The sequence below is a fragment of the Homarus americanus genome, unplaced genomic scaffold (genome assembly GCF_018991925.1).
Source record: "Homarus americanus isolate GMGI-L3 unplaced genomic scaffold, GMGI_Hamer_2.0 scaffold16894, whole genome shotgun sequence".
NCBI classification, from domain to species: Eukaryota; Metazoa; Arthropoda; class Malacostraca; order Decapoda; family Nephropidae; genus Homarus; species Homarus americanus.
This window is the reverse complement of record NW_024746541.1, coordinates 315,311-343,213: the sequence shown is the minus strand read 5'-3', so window position 1 is coordinate 343,213 and position 27,903 is coordinate 315,311. Positions and strand designations below refer to the sequence as shown.

General features: G+C 41.9%; 1 protein-coding gene across 1 annotated transcript; it reads left to right on the top strand.

Annotated features, from left to right (window-relative positions):
- Positions 1-1,399: 1,399 nt before the first annotated feature.
- LOC121879357 (NHS-like protein 1) lies at positions 1,400-27,903 on the top strand (the record flags this gene model as incomplete). The annotated part of the gene is given in 4 exon segments (XM_042385958.1): positions 1,400-1,591; positions 7,356-7,499; positions 8,150-11,340; positions 23,456-27,903. Coding segments are annotated over 4 exon segments (5,662 nt in total), but the record flags the coding sequence as incomplete, so codon positions are not given.

The following is a 27,903-nucleotide window of genomic DNA, read 5'->3' as shown; positions in this document are numbered from 1 at the left end:
ACCTAACACTGAAGCAACAGCGCTGTAGGCTGTGATTAATAAAAATATGAAGCTGATATGTGTATCTGAGGGGTTCAGGAGACTCACGTGTATCATAGTGAGGAGAGTGTAGGACTGAGGGTAGAGTCAGGCCAGAGTCTGTGGTCCTACTGTTGACATAGCCAGGTCACAGGGCTATAGGTCAGATGTCAAGAGGTCATCTGTTAGACAAGAAGATTCATTACCATCATCACTAACTTCAGTATTAGAGAGAAAATGGTAGGCACTGGTTCATAGTTTACTCACTGTGGGTGAAGTTAATTATATAGTGCATTTATATAAGTGTTACTGTCTGTTAGAAGGGTTAATACATCTTGGAATGGATGAAGTTGACTAAGAGAGAGAAAAGTTGGTTTTAAGGCGTTCATTCTGATGTCATCTCACTTGGATGATCATCTGTTTCATGCAAATTTTACTGTATATTAGTTAAATGGTCAGGTTAGGTCATGTCAGGTCAGAAAAGGTCAGATCAGGTTAGGTTAAGCTAAATAGCATAAAACAGACCGGGTGGGATGTAATTATTCATCCTTCCCAAAATTTGATACAATACAATCATCATCATTATCTCAGACAATAAATAATAATATTGTACATTTTCAGAATCATCTCCATGCCTTGGGTCTAGAGGTGAACATCCCTGTACCGCCTCACAATGTGTTCACTGTTTCTCGTCACATGGCTAAGGAAACACATTTAGGTAAGTATAGGCTGTTTCTTCTGTGTTGAATTGGAGTGGTGTGGCTACTTGTGTGGTTGGGTGTGGCTACTTTATGGTTGGGTGTGGCTACTTGTGGGTTGGGTGTGGCTACTTGTATGGATAGGTGTGGCTACTTGTGTGGATGGGTGTGGCTACTTGTGTGGTTAGGTGTGGCTACTGTCTTGATTAGGTGTGGCTACTTGTGTGGATAGGTGTAGCTACTTGTGTGGTTGGGGTGTGTCTGTATGGTTGGTGGCTCTTATGGTTAGGTGTGGTCTTTGTGGTTATGTGTGGTACTTGTGTGGTTAGGTGTGGCTACTTGTGTGGTTAGGTGTGGCTACTTGTGTGGTTAGGTGTGGCTACTTGTGTGGATAGGTGTGGCTATGTGTATGGTTAGGTGTGGCTACTTGTATGGTTAGCTGGGGCTACTTGTATGGTTAGCTGGGCCTACTTGTATGGTTAGATGGGGCTACTTGTATGGTTAGATGGGGCTACTTGTATGGTTATCTGGGGCTACTTGTATGGTTAGCTGGGGCTACGTGTATGGTTAGCTGGGGCTACTTGTATGGTTAGCTGGGCCTACTTGTATGGTTAGCTGGGGCTACTTGTATGGTTAGGTGTGGCTACTCATGACCACTCCTCACCCTCATGATCACTCCTCAGGGAAGATGTAATATCCACCCAAGAGGCCGGACCATCAGGGAGTGAGCCGCACCCTGTACACGGGGCCAGGCGGGCTACAGAGAGAGTCAAGATTTCCAAGTGTGACATTTCTGCAGATAAACACTATCAACAGAGGTCACACCTTCCTATATCCTCGCAGTCGGCAGCAATGAATGTAGCTGTTAAACTGAGGTACATATTTGTTTCCTTATGGTGTATGTGTGTGTGTGTGTAGTGTTTGTAAATATCTCAGTTAAAACACACACACACAGTACTGTACAGAGTAATAACATGTAAGATTTCTGGGTTTTTTTTACAGGAATTTTGAAGTGAAAGAGAGTTTTAGAATATATACTGTACCACGTGTTAATACTGTAATTATACCAGGTGTTAATAATTATACCAGGTGTTAATACTGTAGTTATATCAGGTGTTAATTATTATTATACCAGGTGATCAGACTAATTGTGTTATAGTAAATGTTTTTCTTTGCCTCTACTCAGTACAGGCCAACAGTCAGTCTCTCCTTTGGGTAAGACACAAGTTAACAGCTCTCATTAAATAAAGTTAAGAACAACAAAAGAAACTTGAGTTAAGTCTCCACGTTAGAAGAAGCGAACTGCTCGATGGTAGGATGTTTTGTTTTGGTCTGTTGAACGTGACTGCTCAACTGTTGGCTGCAACTTTGTGATGCATTAACAATAACATTTAATAAGATATCCCAGTGTATGTTGAGTCTTGTCGTTTGGATGAACGGTGGTGTTGTCGGCCGTCACCACAGTGAGATGCTCCCCCACGTTCTCAAATTAAATCATCGCTGAAAAAATCACTTAGTATAAAGTCTGTTTAATATAAGTGTGGGAGATGATTTTATAGTAGCTTTATACTATGGCTTGGTGATGTTTACTATAGTACGTACTGTAAACACAAGTGATATAATACATCACTTTTACATACTGTACTGTATAGTTAAAGTTGACATTCTTTATGCCATTAGCACAGTTTGTTGAGTGGCAGCCCCTAGTGGCAACAAGGTTCAGGACACAGACACAGTTGGTGGTCCACTCAATACAGGATTGAATCCATGTTATCCACTAATTGAGTCATGGAGCATCATGTACTGTACTGCATGAGGTTATGACTGTATGATGTACTGTACTGCATGAGGTTTTGACTATATGATGTACTGTACTGTATAGTGAGGCCCTGGCTCATGTGTGTGTGTGTTCTTTACAGCTGATTGTATCTCAGACTAACTAAGTGCATTTTGCCAACACAACTAACCACAGTATTTATTTTAGTGGCCAGGATGAGGAGCACATGTCCAACTCTCACTGTTGTTCACTGAGTATACCCCACCCAACAGAGTATACCCCCCCCAACAGAGTATCCCCCCAACAGAGTACCCCCCAACAGAGTATCCCCCAACAGCTTACTGCAGCTGATAATTAAATACTCTGACATAAACTAATACTGATTTAACTTAATGCTAACCTAACCTAACCTAACCCTAACCTAACCCTACCTAATGCTAACCTAACCCCAAAATGTCACTTGAACACCATCTCACCATCACTCAGCACCCACCCCTCAGCACCACCCCACTCATCACCACCCCTCATCACCCACTCCCACTCATCATTATCCCACCATCACCACCCCTCATCACCCACCCCTCATCACCCACCCCATCCACCCACCCCACTCATCACCCACCCCACTCATCACCCACCTCATCTCCCACCTCGTCTCGTTAGTGTCCACACCACCTGAGTACACCTGATGATCTTACCTTATTTCTCTGTTCACTATTCTCTTCATTCTCCTCTTCTCCTTATTTCTCTGTTCACTATTCTCTTCCCTCTCCTCTTCTTGTTTCTCTGTTCACTTGTTTTCTCTTCTCATTATGCAACAAAGTTCAAGATCACAACATAAATGGTACCACTGTCTTAGCCCTTCACTGTGTACGTGCTTGGGTGGGTGAGTGCGTGGTTGTGTGTGTGTGTTTGCGTGTGGCTGTGTGCGCGTGGGTAGGTATGTGTGTGCGTGTTAGTAATGAGGCTCTTGGTATTATAATGAATCTTGTGTTGTATGTGAGTCTTTTTCATCACTTTCTGAGGTCAACACACACACAACACACACACACACACACACACACACACACACACACACACACACACACACACACAACACACAGGAACATATTTTTCTCAGTAACCTAAAAAATTTCTGGGGATAAGAGATTTTTCAGGGTTTGAGAGAGTAATCTAGTTACCCAGAAATCTCTCATCCCCGGGAGTGTTATGCGCCAATTGTTCCAGCTAACCTAACCTAATCCTAGCCTAAAAGAGAGAGATTTATTCTTTTATTCTTCCCATTAGGAATACAGTACAGTTATACCCCAATAATCAATACATATGTGGAATGTGAAACGTCGTTACTTAGTGAATCAACGGTTATTGGGGCAATTAATCCCGTAACTTAACTAATTCAGGGGGTTAGGGACTGGTCAACCCTGGAAACTCCCATCTACCCTTGATATATCTGAGTACTGCACACTGTCAAGCAAGAAACATAAAGCAAGCATAATAAGCAAGCATAATAAGCCTTAAATAAGCAATGAAAAGTATAAATTGAGACTGTTATTTACCTGTGTTGAGGATGGTCTAGGGTGACAAGTCTCTACCACTCTTTGCTGGTCCATCACCACTCTTATTGTGCCTTATTACATCAAACTTGATAAGAGGAACAATCACTTGAGCATTTAGACATGATTATTTAACACTTGAAGTAGAAAATAATGACAAAACACAGAGATAACGAGTAAGTGTAAACAAGTGTAGAGCGGCGGGAATGAGTCGGAGTCTGGACCCCTAGGACCCCCTGGATCTGCCCCTTGATAACTGCACTGAGCATTCAAATACACTAAAGTATTATAGTAAAACCTCGATTAACTGACCCTCGATTAACCCACCCTCGATTAACCCACCCTCGATTAACCCACCCTCGATTAACCCACCCTTGATTAACCCACCCTCGATTAACCGACTTTCGGATTAACCGTCAATCCCGAACTCCTAATTTTTTTTTTTTTTTTTATACAGGCATTAGCTCACCCGGGCACAGGTTACTGACCCACATCGGGGCCTGAGGGGGGATAATGTAATAATATTAATAATGATAATAATGATAATAATAATGGTAATAAAGAACCATAAATAAATGCAAAAATTAAAAAAAAAATCAAGAGTGAGAAACAATATATGTATGTTGTGTCGTCAATAGTAAGAGAAACACTTGAGACCCTACATGTGTGTAAATGAGGCAGAAAGTCAGATCATCAACCTGGAACTTGGTCACAATTTTTTTGATGACATGTTCTTTGACTTTTCCACCGTTTCTGTGCTGGTTCATATTTATTTACTAAAGTGGTTAATGTTTTAAAGCAAATTCTATTGAAATATGAATGGCAAATGAACATTAAAATGAATAGAGGGAATTAAATGAGATAGGTTAGGGAAAGGTATTTTGAAAGTGTATGTTTTATTTCCGTAGACTTTATGTACTATTAACCGACCTTTCGGATTATCCGTCGGTCCCTCCCCCCATATGTGGTCGGTTAATCGAGGTTTTAGTGGAGTACAGGTGCTGCTCTTGCTGTCAATTACATTCATACAGTTTCATGTACAGTTATTGGTAGCCACTGTACACAATCACATACTTGTACACTTATTACTACAGCTGTATGTAAACCCATTATATTGACCTCTTGTATTGGTCGATATATAAAGTGGCAGCTGCTGTAGTAAGATAGTGTTGTGTAATAAAGGTTATATTGGTTGGTCCTAGTGGGCCGCCTCTTAGTTCATGTGATGATGGTAATGTGTGGGGTGGGTGGGTGGGTGTGTGTGTGTGGGTGGGTGGGGTGGTGGGTCAGTGTGTGTGTGTGTGGGTGGGTGAGGGTGTCTTGGGTGGGTGAGGGTGTGTTGGGTGGGTGAGGGTCAGTGTGTGTGGGGTTGGGTGGGTGAGGGTGTGTTGGGTGGTGGTGTGTGTGTGGGTGAGAGTGTCTTGGGTGGTTGGGTCAGTGTGTGTGTTGGGTGGGTGAGGGTGTGTTGGGTGGGTGGGTGGGTGGGTCAGTGTGTGTGGGTTGGGTGGGTGGGCAAGGCCTTCAATTCAGTCAACAGGGAAGCCCTCTGGCGGACCGTCAGCCATTTTGACTGCCAACCAGAATTCATCGCCATTGTGAGGCAACTCCACGGTGGCATGAATGGCAGTGTCCTGCACAATGGCACCCAGTCTGAGTTCTTCCCCATCAAACTGGGGTTAAACAAGGATGTGTACTGGCACCTACTTTCTTTTCCATTTTCTTGGCTGCCTTCTTTACTCGTGCCAGTGCCAATTAAGCCGGCGGGGTGGACATCAAGTACTGGATGAAGGCAGGAACAAAGGTGTCGGCAGCTTCCATTACTGAACTTCAGTATGCAGACGACCTCACCCTTGTTGCTCACACTGAACATGACCTGCACACTTCGGCCTTGAGGTGAATGTAAATAAGAATCAGATTCTCTTTCAACCTGCCCCTGGTTCAGCCACACCTCCACCATCCATCCAGCTTTATGGTACTACCCTCTCTAATGTTACCCACTTTCGGTATCTCGGTTCCCACCTGTCTACCACTGCGGACATTGATGAAGAGATTCAACATTTGATCAGATGTTCATCCCAAGCCTTTGGCAGACTCCATACCCTTGTCTTCAGCTTTAGGGAGCTGAAATTATCTACAAAGTTACACGTATATCGAGCAGTGGTCCTCCCCACCCTGCTATATGGCAGTGAGACATGGGTCACATACAGGAGGCACCTCAAGGCACTTGAAAACTTTCACCAACGTACTGTAGTCTATGTTCCATCCTCAGAGTTCGCTGAGAAGACAAGAGATCAAATGCCAGTATTCTTGCTGACACCAACTGTAGGAGCATCGAGGCTACCATTATCCATGAACAACTACGCTGGACTGGCCATGTTACCCGCATGGGCGACAGTAGACTGCCAAAGCAGCTACTTTAGTCAACTAACGAATAGTAAAAGTAACGCTGGCGGGCAACTGAAGAGGTATAAGGATAGTCTTAAGACAAACTTGAAAAAGTGCCAAATCGACCCCCTTACCTGGGAGACGATTACTTCACACCGTACCGCTTGGAGGATCACCACACGAGAAGGTGTCAATACTTTTGAGTTAGCCCGATTGCATAACGAGGCAGACAAGCGCCAACGCCCTCTAGGTTCGTTCAACCTGTGCCCGGGTGGGCTAATCCCCGAAAAAAGAACAAATGTAGAAGCTGCCACCGCCCCTTCCCAACTTAGGTGACATCCTTAATAACTTGTACCATGTATCATAGCTGGATGATCGCCATACTTGATTCTCATGTGACAGCAAAGTAGTAGTAGTGTGGGTTGGGTGGGTGGATATTATAAAGTTGTTTGGGTAAAGTGTAAGAGAAGTGCAGAAATAATATTGAAGGGAAATTACACTTATGGACGTAGGTTGTACTCTAGAATTGCTATGAGAGCGAGAGAGAGTGTGTGTGTGTGTGTTGACAGTAATGAAGAACTACAGTACAAGGGAAAATAAGATGTATTAAAAAATGTCTAAATAACTTTACTAACACTGTTAGTTACTACAGCTTGTCAACAATATAACACCTAACAATAATTGATTGAGGATATTGACATTTTTTATACGTGGACACTAGGGTGGTCCATTGGATACCTCTGATCATATATATCAAGTTGTTAATTGATTTGTAACACTTTTTGAAATATTACTGTGACTTCAGTTGGAGTCCGTGTTAGTCCTGGTAGAAGCAGTATGTACAGTAGTTATCTATCATAGTGGAATTTTCTCATTTACTGTTTAATGCCTGGTCAGTAGTGAACGTGTTGCCCCTCACCCTAGGGAAGGCACAAGAGACGAAGGCACGCACTCCTCCTCTGGTAACTGGTCGGCATCATCCAGCACGCGCACTTCTGTAGAGTCCGACCATCACCGCCCGATTGCTTCACCAACTTCATCCCTCGAGCAAGACTCCATTCTCTCAGAGTAAGATTCATACTGTGTTGATTTCATTTCAGAAGTCTCTTAGTGGTACAGTACAGTACCCCAGCCAGTGGTAGAACACCTGCCCCATATTGCCCGGGGGTCATCTACCCAGTTACAGGTTGACAACCCTTTATCCAAAATTCCAAAAACCTAACCATTCTGAAAACCGAAAAATTCCAAAAACCGAAATGCCTCTGGTCCCAAGGATTTCGGATAAGGGATTGTCAACCTGTATAAACATTTATTTTGAAAAACAAACAAACTTATAATGAAATTCATAATATATTTACATAAGTCAGATATATTAAAAAAGGTCAGATATATTAATAAAAAGTCAGATATATTAATAAAGGTCAGATATATTCATAAAAAGTCAGATATATTAATAAAAAGTCAGATATATTAATAAAAAGTCAGATATATTAATAAAAAGTCAGATATATTAATAAAGGTCAGATATATTAATCAAAAGTCAGATATATTAATAAAAGTCAGAGATATTAATAAAATTCAGATATATTAATAAAAAGCCCTGTAGACATGAAAGCAGTGCTGTGCTCCTCTCCATAGTGAACTAGTCTAACAACCTCACATATTAACTATACAACTAATTCTTGTATGTATCTCTTTAACTATATAACTTTTTTCAGGTCTTTGCAAATTAGATCTTCTTCGCCTTCAAGTAATCAACGAACAAACTCAAGAACAACCGACGACTTTCCTTCTACGTCGTCCCACGCCAGTGACGGTACTCTGACCCCCACGCAGGACATACAAGATATACCATTTTTGGACGATGACACGAGCTCAGCTTACTCTTGTGACACCGAAGGGTACTACACGTCCTTCCATATAGACAGTGGCCTGCGATCCGTGAGTTACGAAGGAAATACTCTAGCGAGTGAAAACGAATACGAATTATTTGGTAAAGGTAGCACGGGCACCACCAACAGCTCGGCAAGCTTAGGAACGGTCGTCATGAGGAACCCGGAGAAAAAGACGCCCCCGAAGCCGCCTCAGAGGGTGAGCTCCTTAGAGAGAAAGAGAGAAAATAGAGAAAGTGTTATCACGGTCATACACGTCAACGGTTCTACGTCTTCCCGAGAGGACGTGGCCGGAGACGTGCCGGACAAAGCCTGCAGTCAGGATGGCGACAGTCGAAGTTCACGGGAAGGCGACAGTGGACGGGAAACTTCCAGCTCTCCCACTGAACCCACAAGTCCACGTCAACCCAGTTTACCGTCTCCAGAGTTGGAGTTTTCGGAGTCTGACCTGGAGGCCGACAGACGAGAGATTTTACGTGCTAAAACGACCATTAACTCGAGCCGTATACCATCAATGTGCGTGATAACTCCTCCTCAAAGTGACGACGAAAGTGTTAGGTCCGGGGGTGTTCCACTTTCTAGAGATAGTTCAGGGTCACAGATTGATAACCAGGGACAGCAGGCACCTCCTCAGGGACTTTTGGGTTCCCTTGCAAGTCAGGGACAAACTCATGGTGTTGCTGCTAAACTACTCTCTTTTCAGAATAGTGGTGCAAAAAGTGGTGGTGGAGCAAGAAGTGGTGGTGGTGCTATTAGTGGTGGCAAGACTGTGGTAGATGCCAGTGTTAGCGACAAGAAAGATCCAGTTTTAAAAGCTACAGTTTTACCCCACGGTTACACACCGACGCTCACCGTCATTCCTCGCGGTAAGGACGGAGACATTAATGCTCACTTGAAAGGCATCATGCACACGGCAGCCGTAGCGTCTCCTGCACGACCGGACCCCGACCAGCCGGTGCTGATCCGACCATCTCTGGTGAAACAGGCAGAAAGAGAAAAGAGATTATCACAAGAAAGTGATGATAAGCAACATGCTGAATTACAAAAGCAAATATCAAAAGATGAACAACAAAAATTACCCAGTGAAAGAACTCAGTTACAGACCTCTGAGCTGGTGTCTTATAAGGAGCTTCCTCCCCCTACCACCGGTGGAGCCCATCCGTTTAGTGCCGTGCCCACCAGCGTTAAACAGAACGTAGTCATCACGCCGACCAACTCCCTGGAGAGAAGGAAGGCCAACCCCACAAAACCTGGTGCCCGGGTCACACTCAACTCCGACGGGAAGGTCGTTTACTCCTCGGATAGTTTACCTCGGCGCAAGGGACACTCTTCCTTTGAACCCGGGCCGTATATTAAGCAGGCTGTCACACAAGCCCAGCCGGCAGGAGGTACCAGTAATTCTCACACTCTTACTGTTTCGCACATGAAGTCTTCAGTGTCATCAGCACCAAGTAGCATCCAGCACACTCCATTGCCTGCTCTCCCTACCTCCAGTAATAATACAGGTGCAAAGCCCCAGCCTCATCCAATGGCACAACGACCACAACAACCTCTCCCGCCCTCAGCATCACACACTACACTGCCATTATCAACTGTTTTTCCTCACTCTAAACAGTCTCTTGATACAGTTTCAAAATCTTTTCAACCTGTTTCATCTTCATCAAAGCCCATTTTCACTTCTGCATCACCGCACCTTCAAGCCTCGGCCGCTCCTGCACAGTCATTGTCAGGAGCAGCTGCCACCACCCTGCACATTCTACCCTCCCAGTACTCGGCAACCCTCCCTTCACATAGTCATGCACCCCCACCCACACAGTCTCATCCTGCCTCCTCATCACAACCCCTCCCAGTACCATTGTCACAACCTCTCCCAGTACTACCATCACAACCTCTCCTAGTACCATTGTCACAACCTCTCCTAGTACTACCATCACAACCTCTACCATTAACACCACAACCTCTCCCTCCACAGTCTGTCTTAAGCCACGCTTCACAACTACCTGTGGCATCATCACCACTACTGTCTAGTACAACACCACAATCAGTCTTACATCCTTCAACACAATCTGTCTCTCACATTACAACAAAGACTCACCCAAGTCAAACGAAGCCAGACTCACATCCCACTCTTCAGAAAGCTACCAGTGTACCCCCACTTGTGAGCATGGCACCCACACCTTCACCAGTGCCAACGTCAACAACGGCAAGCCAACATGCACGCCCACCTCAACCTCTACCCCAGCAAAGACTACAGCAGGCGGCACAACCTCCTCAATCTCCCGGTAGCCAGAAACAAGTGGCCTTCATTGCCAAAAGTGATGCAGAACAGAACTTGACGGACAAACAACGACTCGCGAGTATTGCAGGAAGCTCCAACAGCATCTACGGCACTACTCAGCAACAACAGCAAATGCGACAACAGCAACAGCAAATTTATCAGGCCCGACAGGAAGCGCAGAGACAACTTTTACAGCAGCAGCAGATGCAGATTTATCAAACCCGCCAAGAGGCACAAAGAGCCATACAGCAACAGCAACAAATGCAACAGCAACTTATTTATCAAACAAGAGAAGAAGCTCAAAGGCAGTTCCAACAACAACAGCTGATGATGCAGCAGCAACCAATATATCAGACTCGGCAGGAAGTTCACCAGGTGCGTCAGCAGCAGCAGCAGCAGCAACAAATGCAAGCTGTGACTACATCCTCTAGTGTAATTATGGCATCCCAGGGTGCACCCATGTCACCAAGAAGTCAGCGAGCCGGGGCTTACGTCCACGTACAGGGTCAGGGTACTCAAGGGGCAGCAACTCAGCAGACAGCCACTGCCCAGTCCTCACAAAGTAACCCGTCTAGCACTAAAGGTCCTCAACGTCCCCAGAGTGCTCACGGGTATCCCCCCGGTGGTACAACCTCTCGTGCACCTACTCCCGTGCAGGGTCCCATCACCTCCAGCCCTAGACGTGGGGCCCAACCCAGCACTGTGGCCTTCACTCACCCCCACCTGCGCACTGATCCAGGTATACAGTTTGTTGGTGCACAGTCACAGGCACTATTGTTAGACAAAGACCTTGACCCCACCACTGACCGTGTGCTGTTAGCCTTGGCCCATGCCCGCTTAGCCACTCACCAGCCTCTTACCAGTACTCGGCCTTGTGTCTCACATGTAGAGCATGACAAGTCAGAGCAACAGAGTGAACAAGTAGAGACTAGGGCAAGCTTTTCTAGTCCACCTCATATTACCAGATCTGGACACACTGGTAGTCCTTTTCAGAGGAATAATAGTTATAAGTTAGCTACGGCTCCTCTTTCAGAAGCAACTAATAATCTTTATCGTAGAATTGAAGGTTTGGTTGATTGTAAAGACTATCAGTTGCCCCTGGTCAATAATAGTACAATTCATGGTCCAAGGGGTAATATTGGAAGACAGGGATATAATAGGTTTCAAAATCTTGCTGTTTCTCCTGGTAAGCTGAGATATGTGGGTCAGGGCAAGAGCCAATCGGTGAAACGTCCCATTAGTCCGGTTAGTCCAGGTCAAGTCGTTAATCCCAATGCAAGCAGACGTAAATATTATGGAGCTCAGGTCCTGGTCAACCCAGCAGTCATTCATGAATTAAAGTCTCCTAAAGCAGCTGGTACAAGTAAGGAAAATAAAGCTGTGGAAGAAAGTGTACCTGTTGATGGTAGATGTAGTGGCTCTACAACGTCAAGCATGACACAGTCAGTTGGCACCAAACCTCGCATTGTGGGGATTGTGAAGAAACCTCCCTCCCCTGTCACAGATACTGAGATTTGGTAATGACAACAAAGTTGATCTCAAACTTTTTAGTGTACAGTAATGTAATATTCAAAAATTTTGCTCCCCTCCCCCTAGTCACTATGAAACACTCAAGGCAACATTAACAGTCATCAAGTGCCATTCTCCATGTAGACCAACTAACACTTTACTGCCATGTTTTAAAATAGATTCATTCCTAGATGATCTGTCAGTCACTTGTTAGGCTGGAGTAGATACTGAATGTTGAGAGAAAAAAGTAAACCAACATTAATAGATTGATGTTTTCATATGTTATTTGAAGGAATTTATCACCATAGCTGTAGTGTAATGAATACAGTACTGTGTTCATGTTGTATGGTCTAGTGAATAATGTTCAACACCTTGCAGGACAGACACTTCTCCTCCAGCCTACATAAGAGATTGTTTAGTATTTATTTATTACACTGTAGATTAGAACAAGGGGAGAATTAGACAGCTAAGGTTATGACATCTCCAACTTATATTTTGTAATGATTTGCTCTTCAAGATTATGGTTCTCCTCTCAAAACAAAAGTGCAGTTTATACACAAGTCTCACACCTTCATTAAGTTTATACACAAGTGCTGTATCAGGTTACAGTTAACACCCAACACTATTCAGTATAGTGCTGTACCAGGTTACAGTAACACCCAACACTATACAGTATAGTGCTGTACCAGGTTACAGTAACACCCAACACTATACAATATAGTGCTGTACCAGGTTACAGTTAACACCCAACACTATAGAGTATAGTGCTGTACCAGGTTACAGTTAACACCCAACACTATACAGTATAGTGCTGTACCAGGTTACAGTTAACACCCAACACTATACAGTATAGTGCTGTACCAAGTTACAGTTAACACCCAACACTATACAGTATAGCGCTGTACCAGGTTACAGTTAACACCCAACACTATACAGTATAGTGCTGTACCAAGTTACAGTTAACAACCAACACTATACAGTATAGTGCTGTACCAGGTTACAGTTAACACCCAACACTATACAGTATAGTGCTGTACCAAGTTACAGTTAACACCCAACACTATACAGTATAGTGCTGTACCAGGTTACAGTTACACACCCAACACTATACAGTATAGTGCTGTACCAAGTTACAGTTAACACCCAACACTATACAGTATAGTGCTGTACTAGGTTACAGTTAACACCCAACTATACAGTATACTACCAGGTTACAGTTAACGTATACAGTATAGTGCTGTACCAGGTTACAGTTAACACCCAACACTATACAATATAGTACTCTACCAGGTTACAGTTAACACTATACAGTATAGTGCTGTACCAAGTTACAGTTACACCCAACACTATACAGTATAGTGCTTTATCAGGTTACAGTTAACACCCAACACTATAGTGCTGTACCAAGTTACAGTTAACACCCAACACTATACAATATAGTGCTGTACCAAGTTACAGTTACACCCAACACTATACATTATTAGTGCTGTACCAGGTTACAGTTAACACCCAATACTATACGATATAGTGCTGTATCAGGTTATAGTTAGCACCCAACACTATACAATATAGTGCTCTACCAGGTTATAGTTAACACCCAACACCATACAATATAGTGCTGTACCAGGTTACAGTTAACACCCAACACTATACAATATGGTGCTGTACCAAGTTACAGTTAACACCCAACACTATACACTATAGTGCTGTACCAGGTTACAGTTAACACCCAACACTATAGAGTATAGTGCTGTATCAGGTTACAGTTAACACCCAACACTATACAATATAGTGCTGTACCAGGTTACAGTTAACACCCAACACTATACAATATAGTGCTGTACCAGGTTACAGTTAACACCCAACACTATACAGTATAGTGCTGTACCAAGTTACAGTTAACACCCAACACTATAGTGCTGTACCAGGTTACAGTTAACACCCAGTTACACACCCAACACTATACAATATAGTGCTGTACCAGGTTACAGTTAACACCCAACACTATACACTGTACCAAGTTACAGTTAACACCCAACACTATAGTGCTGTACCAGGTTACAGTTAACACCCAACACTATACAATATAGTGCTCTACCAGGTTACAGTTAACACCCAACACTATACAGTATAGTGCTCTACCAGGTTACAGTTAACACCCAACACTATACAGTATAGTGCTGTACCAGGTTACAGTTAACAAGTGTAGTAAATTATATGTTTGCATCCCCTCCTCCTCACAGGTTAGTCTGCTTCCTGTTATGAGCACTGTACAAGATAATTTAATATCTGATGATAATTCTTTGTTGACATAAGAACAGTTTCATATACAGTACAGTACTGTATATACAAACTCATTAGTCTCTCATTGATAAGTCGATCCCTAGCTTTGAGGATGCCAGTATGCCCCGGGGAAATGTAATTGTTTGAGCTGTGGGGCCTCTTGTACCCGCCACCAAATGTAAATATTATCCCCCGATTTCTCGCCTACCGTACGTGATTCCTGGCAATACATTATGATCCGGGCAAGACATGAAGTGTTATGGTGTCTCAGTTGTGGGAGTGATGACTTGGAGAGTCTTGATATGCTTAGGGGCTTTCTCTCCTTTAGAAGAGATTAAAGATTATCTGATTTTTTAAATAAATTTGGAAGTGGAATATAGGAAAAGAATGTGGTTTAACCCTCAATGTCCTGTAATAATACAATATAATGTTATAAATCACACTGTTCACTTGTTTATTGTGTTGAGGATGAGGTGGTTATGTTTTGAGTAAGGGAAGGGTAGCAGTCACTAATTTTTGTTTTTTACCACTTAATAGCTTAATAGCGATTGGTTTCTCCAGTACAGAAGTAACCGGGAAACCTGTGGTGTTTGGTAGGGAGGGTCACAACACCTTTCTCACGTGTGTCTGGGTTCGAACCCTTGACATATTGGCAAGAGATACACACGTTACCGCTGAAGGGACTACAGTAAACAAACATATTAGGCCCACCAGATTCTATTATCACTGGTGTAACAAGAAGCTAAACAATATGTGCTGAAAAGGAAGAATCGTAGGCTGTAGTAGTTAAAAATTTTCATGTTTTAAGACAATAGTTTCGCTTCTAAGATGCATGGAGTTCAACACCACTACTGTACTTTTCACCTAAATATTTGAGCGTAATAACGTGAACCGTACACACCACACACATGTATGGCAGGTGAAGTCAACCCACAAACTCGGTAACAAAAGTAATCCTCAACCTGTAGTGGATTACATACAGTATTATCTCATACTGTCTACAGTACTTTTTTAACTCACTCTGAGACCCTCTTAAAAGTTACAGAAAGATATATTGCACTTTGGTTTGAGACAGAATTGAAGACTGAGCATTTCCCAACAGTTCAGAATAGTGAGCTGCCCTGACATAGTGATAGCCTGCTTTGTCCCTCTGCATGTGTTATATGTGGTAACTTTCCTCCTGCACAGTTTATGTTGCTTTATGTTGCACAAAGAAATCTTACTCCCAGTTCCTACTCCATGACACACAGTACTGTACGAGGCCGGGAACATGGGGCCCTTGATGCGCTCTTGTGCTTCTCCTACTTATAAACCTCCCTTTTTGTACATGTTCTTGTTATATTTTTTGTGATAAAGTACAATTTTGTTTTAGATGAATAAGAGCTTTTATTGCCTGACCATACTTTTGTAGACTACAAATTTGACATTTTTCTGGTCACTTAATTCAGTAAAGATGTTATCCAGTGATGAGTGACCTGAGTATATTCTTGTCTAAGGTTAGGAAGAGTGAACCCTGACCTTACATGGTATATCTTTAACTCTTAATAATATGAAGCAGTTTTCTTGTTTAGCTCAATCATCTGAAGCTGTTTTATGTTGCCATATTATATGTTTGTTCACTAAAGTACAGTACATTATCTCTGCTACACAAGGAAGCTTCAGTTGACTGGGCCACGGAGACTCCTACAAGCTGGCAACTCTTGCTCTTATTTATGATAGATTAAGCAACAACAAACCACTGAGTCTAGGTGGCTAAAAGTGATTGATTAAATTATTGCAATTTAGGTTACTATTGGTGATTATTAAGCAAAATGATTGGGACACTGTTGTCAAGATGATATAATATTAATGATATTTTGTGCTACATGATTGCTCCCTCTTCCCTGGGTGTAAACTTCAGGCAGGGTGGACCTGGTGGTGACTGGGGATGGTGGTTGGGGTCTATCTTCTGTTTTCCTACACCAACATTGGTCGTCGGGTATGTTGCTTGGAGTCACCGGGACGCAGAGAAGGAAGGCAGTGATATAGTTAACAGACAATCATTTTGACTGACAATATCAGTGGTCGTCATCCTTCTGATGTGTACGTTCAGTATTTTACTATTACCTCCCCTCAGATGTTATTTCTACGCGGTAATACTTCAGGAATATTTATCCGGGTAAGGATCCGTATCTAAGAATCCGGTTCTGTGTAAATAAATGCGATGAGGGCCACTGGCATTCCGCGTCGCCTACGGGAAGCAGATTTTTCTGAGTTTGAGTCCTCCCCCACCACCTTGCCTGCAGTATATCCCTTCCATTGTCATTAAGCATGTGAGTTAAGTGGTTCCTGTACCATGACCCCAATATATGTGGTTTCCACCTATGCAGAGTTTTGTTTGCTCCTATATAGATCTCCTCTAAGTTATCAGTAGACTGTGCTGTTCTCTAGCCATCAGTCCAACTACATGGGATATGACATGAAGTAAGAATAATTACTATACCTTGAGACAGCATGGTCATTGTGTTATACTCGCTTATTCCTTGCATGTCTGTCGTGACTTGTGCCTGACTAGACTTGACGCATGTACCGGCAATGACTACTTCTGCCTCAGCATGGAGAAGGCTTCATTTGGCAAAAATTTAAAAGAAATCATTAAACTGCGACACTAATCTGTGATTCATAGCATCTAGGATTTTAGAGCTTCTTCCTTCAGTTGTAAATGGGGTTTTGTCTTCATGTCATAACTTACCTGAATAAGACAAAATTTCTTCATAAAATTAAATGGGGCTAAAAATATAACAAGCTTCTTCTGTGTCAAATTTTTTTTTTAAATCTGAATTAGTAAAATTTCTCTTTTTACCAAGAATGTAACTATCTTTTAGGCCACAGTGATAAATTTCAATAAAGAAGTAGAACTATGAACTGTGTATGGCTTTAAGAAATGTAGAGAAATTTTGAAAAATAATGTTTGGTTGTTGTTGAAGCTGCCTGTAGTTGTGGGTGGATGTTAGTGTATAACAACATAACAGGAGGCCAAATAACCAACACCACATCAAATATTGTAATGGAAGACTTGGTGTGTGTCTATGAGATGCACAACTAAAGGTTCACTACAAGTCACTGTTGGCTATTTGTGCCCCAGTTCATGGCAGGTTTTGCTATTATTGATGATTAACTATTTCGCCCCTTGCATTATGATAAAACAATAGTACATTGTAGAGCATAATGAAATAATCAAAGACAACATTTTAAAGTATAATGAAATACTGAAATAGTACATTGAGTGTTAGTGAAGAGGCAACACTCCCAGTATAGTGTACCTGGTAGTGTTGTTTATTTCATCTCAACAGACAGGAGTGAATGGCATTATGTGGCAAAAACACCAAAGACAAATACAAGTGATTTTGTTCCATGTTAACAAGAACTGTTGTTGTCGTTACCAAATTTACAGAACTTGACATAGTCTGACCTGACCTGGACTAACCTACCTTTCCTATTAAATATAAGACTGAAAGAAGTTTTCAAATATCCGTATCTGATGCTGTATTGAAGTACCCGAGATGTGGGAACACACTAATGGTAAGTACACGTTTAACTTTTAATTGTGTTTATTTAAATTAAACCTAAAACATTTTCCTACCTGTGTTCTTAATGTTGATGTTTCTTTTTTTTAAGTTTTAGGTTTGCTTGTTGCTTACACATGTTGAGTGTTGTTAAAACTTCAGGTTAAACAAGTTACTGGGATGTTTGACAGGGCCTTCAATAACAGACTGGTTCCATCCATCTATACCTCCTTACCTATCTGTCTTTTACTCTATCTATCTGTCTGCCTATTATTTTAACTGTCTGCCTATCTATCTAATCGGAATTATTGTCACAGTAGCTTTCATCTCCTATGTATTCTTACCACTACACTCTCCCTCACTGTTCACCACATGTCATAGAAGTAACACCATCTCTCTCTCTCTCTGGTCCATCACACTGTCTTTAGCTGAGCTCAATTCTGCCAACTCTTACATAATTTCCTCTCAAGGTTGTACTGTAGCCTCCCTGTTTTATTTATTTGATTTTAGTTTACAGTCAAGTTTTAAACATACCAACATTCATCAACATTTGCTGCCACAATTACACAGGTGACCAAAAATTTCATATCTGATGATGTTTTGTTTTTACCATTATATTTATTTCCCAATTGCTAAACCTTCTAATAGTCCAGCTGCTCTCACGCACTGTAGAGTCACATGTACCACCGTCACATAACACCAGGTCTAGCTGTTTATCACCTGCTCTCCTTATATATTACCTTCACTTCTCTATATTTTAAACATGATGCTCATCTTTCTGTTCTTATTGCCCCCAGATGTAAAGTACAGTACTTTATATTGATACTCTTCTGTACAGTACAGCATAGTACAGTACAGTACAGCATAGTACAGTACAGCACAGTACAGTACAGCATAATACAGTGCAGCATAGCACAGTTCAGCATGGTATAGTGCAGCATAGTACAGTGCAGTATAGTACAGTACAGCATAATACAGTACAGCATAGTACAGTACAGCATAGTATAATACAGCATAGTACAGTACAGCATAGTACAGCACAGTGCAGCATACTACAGCATAGTACAGCACAGTGCAGCATAGTACAGTACAGCACAATACAGCATAGTACAGTACAGCATAGTACAATACAGCATAGTACAATACAGCATAGTACAGTGCAGTACAGTACAAGATAGTACAGTGCAGTACAGTACAGCATAGTACAGTACAGCATAGTACAGCAAAGCACAGCACAGTGCAGCATAGTACAGCAGTGTAGCATAGTACAACACAATGCAGCATAGTACAGCACAGTATAGTATAGTACAGCACAGTATAACATAGTATAGTACAGCACAGCATAGTACAGCACAGTACAGTACCTCCAACACAACAGGTGTACAATATTTCCACCAAATACAATCATCACTAAATCATGATAACTTTACAGTGTACACAACTTATCTTCTTTCCTTTGTTATTTCTTGTCATTCATAAATTACTTCCAAATATTTTGTTGTCTTTATGGAGTTGTATGTTCTTTTGTCGTCCCCCTAACACCTGATATAATCTCATCTTGTTCTTGTGATTGTAAGAATGGCAGACGTAAGAATGATGTGTCTGTCAACATTTTAAAATTGATCTCAGTATTTGTGGGTAATTTTACAGCTTTTACAGCTTTTTCACCATAAATGTTTAATAACTTTCTTCTCATTTATCACAAGCTTTCTCTTCCTCACACCCGTACAATTGTTCCTCCACCACTCACAACTGTTCATCATCTGTTGTTCCTCCACCACACACAACTGTTCATCATCTGTTGTTCCTCCACCACTCACAACTGTTCATCATCTGTTGTTTGTTGTTCCTCCACCACTCACAACTGTTCATCATCTGTTGTTCCTCCACCACACACAACTGTTCATCATCTGTTGTTCCTCCACCACTCACAACTGTTCATCATCTGTTCTGTTCTTCATCTGTTGTTCCTCCACCACTACAACTGTTCATCATCTGTTGTTCCTCCACCACTCACAACTGTTCATCATCTGTTTCCTCCACCACACACAACTGTTCTTCATCTGTTGTTCCTCCACCACTCACAACTGTTCATCATCTGTTGTTCCTCCACCACTCACAACTGTTCATCATCTGTTGTTCCTCCACCACTCACAACTGTTCATCATCTGTTGTTCCTCCACCACTCACAACTGTTCATCATCTGTTGTTCCTCCACCACACACAACTGTTCATCATCTGTTGTTCCTCCACCACTCACAACTGTTCATCATCTGTTGTTCCTCCACCACTCACACCTGTTCATCATGTTCTGTTGTTCCTCCACCACTCACAACTGTTCATCATCTGTTGTTCCTCCACCACTCACAACTGTTCATCATCTGTTGTTCCTCCACCACTCACAACTGTTCATCATCTGTTGTTCCTCCACCACTCACAACTGTTCATCATCTGTTGTTCCTCCACCACTCACAACTGTTCATCATCTGTTGTTCCTCCACCACTCACAACTGTTCATCATCTGTTGTTCCTCCACCACTCACAACTGTTCATCATCTGTTGTTCCTCCACCATATCTGCATTGAGCTATTATTTTCCGTTGCATCTTTTCATATGCTAAAATTATCCCTCTTGATTCTACAGTACATTATATTTTAGTGTCCACATTTTTATTAACATTACACATCTGTTATATGAACCTCTTCTAGCTTCACATAGACTTTTTTCCCTTAAATATACACATCTGTTATATGAACCTCTTCTAGCTTCACATAGACTTTTTTCCCTTAAATATACACATCTGTTATATGAACCTCTTCTAGCTTCACATAGACTTTTTTCCCTTAAATATACACATCTGTTATATGAACCTCTTCTAGCTTCACATAGACTTTTTTCCCTTAAATATACACATCTGTTATATGAACCTCTTCTAGCTTCACATAGACTTTTTTCCCTTAAATATTCAACTTGTTCTCTTAATACTAACTGCTGTGTCAACTCCACTGTATTGTTCAACCTGACGCTCCACATGTCCCCTACAGCACCGTACCAGCTTCCTGCTTTGACCATTACTATTATTTCTTGTTCACAGTCTGTTGTTATGTGGGGTATACAAAACAATGTAGTTTACAATACTCATAAATTACTCTCACTTTATGATCACGTTATCCATTATTTCTGCCACATACAGTTAACCTTCCACATACAACATACAGTTAACCTTCCACATACAACATACAGTTAACCTTCCACATACAACATACAGTTAACCTTCCACATACAACATACAATTAACCTTTCACCTCAACACACCATCACTACACTTCACCTCAACACACCATCACTACACTTCACCTCAGGACGTCATCACTACACTTCACCTCAACACACCATCACTACACTTCACCTCAACACACCATCACTACACTTCACCTCAGGACATCATCATTACACTTCACCTCAACACACCATCACTACACTTCACCTCAACACACCATCACTACACTTCACCTCAACACACCATCACTACACTTCACCTCAACACACCATCACTCCACTTCACCTCAACACATCATCACTACACTTCACCTCAACACACCATCACTACACTTCACCTCAGGACATTCTCACTACACTTCACCTCAACACACCATCACTACACTTCACCTCAGGACATTCTCCATGTCCTCTTCATCTGACCTTACTCAGAGCATCAACCTTTGTATGCTCTCAAGACCTAGATATGAGCAACTTACCTACTGGTCTCCTCTCCACAGTGTGCAGTCTGAAGCAGTTGAGGTACACTCATCTTTTACTTATACCAACGCTCACTATCTTTATCACTATCTTTTCTTTATTTAGGCAGAATGGTAGCAACCTCTTTGCTTCTGAGAAATATTGCTCTTTTGTCTTTCTTCTTCTTCTTCTTCTTCCCCCTCAAGATGCTCACTATCATGTCCTCCTTCACATCAACTACTGCAGCTTCCCTCAGTGGGATGGTCTATATCAGTCCCCCTTAAATATAAACAATTACCACCAGTCAGGCAGTAAGCCACATCTGCTTTATTAACAACCCACCTTCTCCCCCCTTATCTTATATCATCCCTACCTCCTCCCCCCTCCTTACCTCACCTCATCCTTGTGACTCACTAGACCCCAGATCAGGACTCAGACCCAGAATCTAATTTAACCTAACCCTACCTAGCCTAACTTAACCTTTTCCTTACATAACCAAACTCTTGCTTTTCGTATAAATATTCAGTTGTGGTTCTGGATCTAAATCTGGGTTTGATGATAACTCTTGCCACTTGTACTATATTGCTACCTGCATGGCTCACACTGCAGTAAAGGTTCACCTGTTGTGTTAGCTCCTCCACCTACTCTCACCAACACTGTCTGGACCCCAACACTGGCAGATAACTTACTTTCTTTTATATTTCTTACATTGTTTGTCAGTGGTGTACTGCTCCTGCCTAGCATGAGTGTCTCTCTACATATAACTTTCAGCTTTTTATATGCAGAATCAACATGGATACTTGCAATCATTGTGTAAAGTACAGTACAGTACTGTAGTAGCCTCTGTTACTTGATGAGGGGAGGCTTACCTGAAGTTTGAGGCACGGCGACCTCTGCACCACCCTCTCTCTCTCTGCTCTTATATGCATCTTTCCTTGTTACATGCTAAATATATATGTATAAGTCAAGCTTAATACATATGTTGCTCTTATTTTGATGTTATTAACTGATTATTTTTTAAGATAATGAGTGATAGTGTAGGTCAGGGTTTACAGTCCCTAGTTATGCACAGTAAACACCTATTTAAAATTGTCTTGTTAGAAGTATTAGTCAATATATGTATTTTACCATTATTAAGTGTTTCTTGTTCCCTCCAGGACTTATGGTGAACCAAACACTGTACTCTATATAAAACACTAATGTTTTTGTCTTCCATTACACCATTTGGGTTTCACATCACCTGCACAAGACTTAATACCATTCCATCCTAGAATCGCTAACTTTTTTTTTCGTTTTTGAGTAAAAATCTGTTGTTTTTAATTCAGTAGAGTATTATAATAAAGTACTAAGGCAGCCGCCTCATTATTCTGTCCTACACAACCTGGTCTTTATTAAGTCTCTTCCTCTTGTGTACTGTATTTATCTTCTCAGTTTTTCATCATAAACATTCGTCTGTGATCTCGGTTGTGGGGACAACACACCTCCACTGATACACCAACACAAAATAGTTACTCATATCTTACACTCATGCAGATATTTGCCTCTACTAAATGGATAAACTTTTAGTATTATACAGTAGCATTATACTGTAGTAGTATTATATCGGTAAGAAATAGTTATAGATTTTTATCTTGAGAAATTATTTTTAATTTCCCAAGAATAATGATAATGGTCATTTTGTGGAGGGGTACCGTATGTACAGTACTTATGTGCTTTTAACCTTTAAATGAATTAATTCAACATTACACTCTCAAATATTCTGTGGCATTTCATTTATAGGTTTACTCTATGGATCCCAGCGTAGTCTGCAGAGTGTGGGCCTAGTGGCCGAGGGTCGAGGGTCGGGCCAGCAGCAGCAGCCTCCGCGGCCTATATCCACATCACCACCTCCCTACAGTGAACACCACAGTCTCATTGACAGTGATATATATGGTAGAATTGGCATGACTCGACACGTTCAAGTCGGAGGGACGTTACCGGCCGGGTTCGGGAGACACCAGAGAGGATACAGTTCCCTCCCTCCATCCCGACGACAGTCATTTGTACCCCAGACAACACAGCAGCAGCAGCAGCAGCAGGCTCAGCAGCAGCTACAGCAGCAACAGGCAACATCTAGGAGGTCAAGTGTGGCCTCATATACAGCAGGATTGGACAGCAGAGGAGTTCGAAGGCCGGCAGCTTCTAACCCAAGCACGCCAGAGAAGGTGTTGGATAAAAAGGAAAAATCTAGTAAAAAGGATAAAGATAAAGATAAAGAAAAGAAGAAAAAGGAACCAAAAACAGAAAAGTCTCCCAAGAAAAAATGGTTTTGGACTTTGCCTTTACGAAGAAAGAAGAAAAACAAGGACGAAACGACAGAGGATGACGATGGAGGTTTCAAGGCAGCTTCAGAAAAAGGAGCAAGGAAACCTGTGCCTCCGGATGACTCGAGCTTTATCCGTTACCCTTCGCCCGACACCGCGTCCTCGGATATGAATTCGTCTTACTCTAGTGAGATGTCCGGGGAGCAGAGCTACAGAAGTAGCCCATCTGCCGAAGTTTATTATTATAGCCGACGAGCGCAGCACCAGGCCATGCAACTTCAGCAGCAGCAGCAGCAGGGGGGAGGGGGTGTTGGACCACGTTCATTACCGACAACACCAGTATCACCACCAGACAGCAACCAGTCATCCTTCGTGTCTGTTAACCCATCACCCCAGAGTGTGATGTCTGATGTGACAGATCTCACGGTTACAGACTTGACTCGAGGGCGTCGTTACATGAGTAGAGAGGAGCTGTATGCGGCTATGCGCCATCCTCAGTACTATAATTCCCACAGGGGCACAATGGCTGGTCCTACTGGTGATTTTAGCAGCCAGAAGACCACCCCAACGTCTAGCCGCAGTACTTCTCCTGCCGTGTTTGGCGTTAATCCTCTTCCACCATATACCATCAGGCCACAAGTTCAGAGTGTATACGGCGGTTGGCCTCCCGACCAACAGATCAACCACCAACAGGTGGGAGTTGCTCACAGAGATGCAGCTACACTTCAACATTCACTTCCTGACTCGCAGTCAGAAGATATTTCACCTACAGCAGATGTTGATCCTCCTGAAGGCTATCAGGATTTATCTTCTTGTGATGGTTTAGGAAGATATGAACCTCAAGCAAAACAAAGTCCCAGTATACCTGTAGGTGGCCAAGACCCCCAGCTGAACCAACAGTGTTTGTCATCTCAACAAAGTCAGTCTCAGCAGGCATCACAATCTACCCCTAAACAAACAACTCTCGGTGATTTTAAGAAAATGATTTTAAATAAAAGTATGAGTTCCGCCGGTGGTAATCATAGAATATCTGCCGTGGAGATGCTAAAAGCTTCTCGTCCGGGGATTTATGGGTACTCCCCTCCTCCTGCCCCAGTGGTGAAGCCTCCACAACCTTCGCCCTCTCAGACCCGGGGCGAAGGAGTCATCATTCCACCTTCTTCCCGCAACACTGCCCGGGCACTACTGTTTCAGAGTCGCTTTGGAAGTGGCAGGCGGTTCCGCACACCAAAGACCGAAATTATTAGTACCACCATACTAGAAGATCATGGTGGAGAAGTATATGAAGAGGAGGAAGAAGATGAAGATGAAGAAGATGAAGATGAAGATGACAGCAGTGGAGGAAGCCCAGATCGACAGAGCGTGAGGGGTCCTCTGGCACGTGCCCACAGTGAACCTTGTAGTTCTCATCGCACCGCGCCATCATCCCCTTCATCCTCTCCAGTTGAACATCGTGAGGATGTTGCACATTCAACCCCTAATACCACCCTTGATCAGCCTCCTCAGCCACCAGATGTGTCCATCATCACTTCAGACACACTACAAGAGATAGAATCAGTCACAAATGATGATGAAACTGATGAAAAGGAGTCTATGGAAACAGCTCTCTGACATGAGGCATAATCTAGTCCTTAATTACTGTAAAAAGCTGCTCAAGAATTTTATACTTATTCCTGTTGAAACCTTCCTTTACTGTACTCCTTCTGGGGGTGAGCGAAGCTTCTCTTTATACATTCATTAGCTGACAATGTATTTTGGAAATAGAGTACTTAAACATTTTTAATTTCACTCCATATTTATATTTCTACAGTAGTGATGCGTCTGGCACAAAAATATATTTTTCTTGTCTTCAGAATATTTATGTTTATTTATTCTCTTATTTTGTTGTACATTTGTTACAAGACAAAAAGAATTTCTTAACTTTTAGAAAATGTGCACAACTGTCAGTCTCTGAATAGAACATTGTTCTTCTATCAGTCTCTGTTTCAGGGATTTACTATTCCATGTTATGTAGAGGAGTGCGATGCAGCCTCCCGTGGTGACCCTCTCGCACCGTTGGTGGACGCCAACAGTTTTTGACAGATGGGTAGACATGGTACTAGGCTGTGCAGGAGTTTCCTTAGTGCACCCCTAGACTTCTGCAAGACTGACACACTGCCAGCCTTAAAGCATGCATGCTCTTAGGGATTTGGGGATACTTATGTTCCAACTTATTTCTTCTCTGTCCTACTTTTAATCTTTGTTTTTGTCTGACAAATGAACATAGTTCATGTGACATTTTATTGAAAGCCATGTTGATGAAGGCTTTCGTTTTATCATTTCTTCAATTAGAAAACTTTATTCCACTGACTATTATATTGCCCTTAACCACTGAAGGTGAATGTATGTTATTTGCTCTCTTTTTCCAAGTTCATGTTGGAGATCAGTTAACTTGGAGTTCACCGCGTCCGACTTGGTCAGCAAAGTTGGTGCAGAATTTGTATAAAGTAATGAAATTTGAATAACAATGTAAGAAAAAGAGGCAGTTTCTTAGTTTAAATGAAAATAAAGTTAATTGTAGTTTCGATTTAGATAAAAGTATGATGGATGCAACAAGAAGCTCTTCTCTGTAGTTTAATAAGGTGAAAGAGACGAGCTCTAGGTCTTGAAGCTGGCTGCATCTTCATTTCTGCTCAGCTGCCCAAGGAAATACAAAGGTACTACTTGTCTCAGGGGTACACACTGTCTTGCACAAACTCTGCTTGGTTTGTGTGACAGCCCAAAGTCACATTTTCATTCCATACAACTTTGGACCACATGTGACCTTCAGCCATAAGCACAAAGTCATTCATACAATCCAGAAGGCACTAAATCTCCCACGTTTATCATAGATCCTGTTGACCACTTTACCCGTACACTTTATACCAAGAGGAAGCTGGTCAACATATATCAACAGTATTTTTGCTGCTGCATCTGTAGTTATGGGCAGAAGCAACACACATGTAAGAAATGTATAGCTGAATTTTTTATGTAGAAAAATTCCAGTATTGGTTATGGTCCTCGTGTGTCATTATGGAAGACTTAGTCAATACCTTTATGTATTTACTTAGCCAAATTTTGATCTCATTGACCTAAATGTTTATTTAAGATTGTTCTCTCTATTTCTACTCAGTGAAGTTCCTGAACATTCCCAAGAGAAACTATTCCAGACTCCCTATCAAATGTTAGGTTTTTAGAAACCTGAAAGTTCTAACACATTATCTGAATTAGGAAGTGCCTTTTTGTCCCATGATAAGTTCTGCCATTTGTTGTAGCAATAACTTATATCATGTATATATTGTATATTGATCATACAGGCTTATAGGATAGGCAACTTCTGCCCCTCTACTTAGTTTTTTACCGACGCTTTAGCTATGTTAGACTTACTGTGTATTTCTTGATACGGTTTTCATAGATGTGAGACCAACATATTTTTTCCTATCTTTAGAATTTCAATATAAAAGAGCCCAAGGCAGACTTAGGCTCTCTGCTCAAACACAGATACAAGGATGAAGACAATTTTGTATGTAGACTTTCTTCAGTTTATAAACATTTTTGACATCGTGTAGTTACCACTTTATAAACAAACAACGGTCATTCCAAAAGAAAGGAATGTTCAATTGCTCGTTTTGTTTTACCTGACAGCTGTCATTGAAGCTGCTATAAATATTGTTTAAGTAAAGTTAAGACATGCCAAATTAAAATTATATATAGACTTATTAATGGCCAGAAACCTGAAATTGTGCTATTTCATACCATTATTGAGTCTTCCTTTTTAACTATAGTCTGTGAAGCTAAACACCAAAGTCAGTTTGCACCTCAGAAGAACCAAGACATGACATATTACCTGATCTTGTGTTGTTTATGAGTCTCTGTCGGGGTAGCAATAAAGACATGACCTGGAAA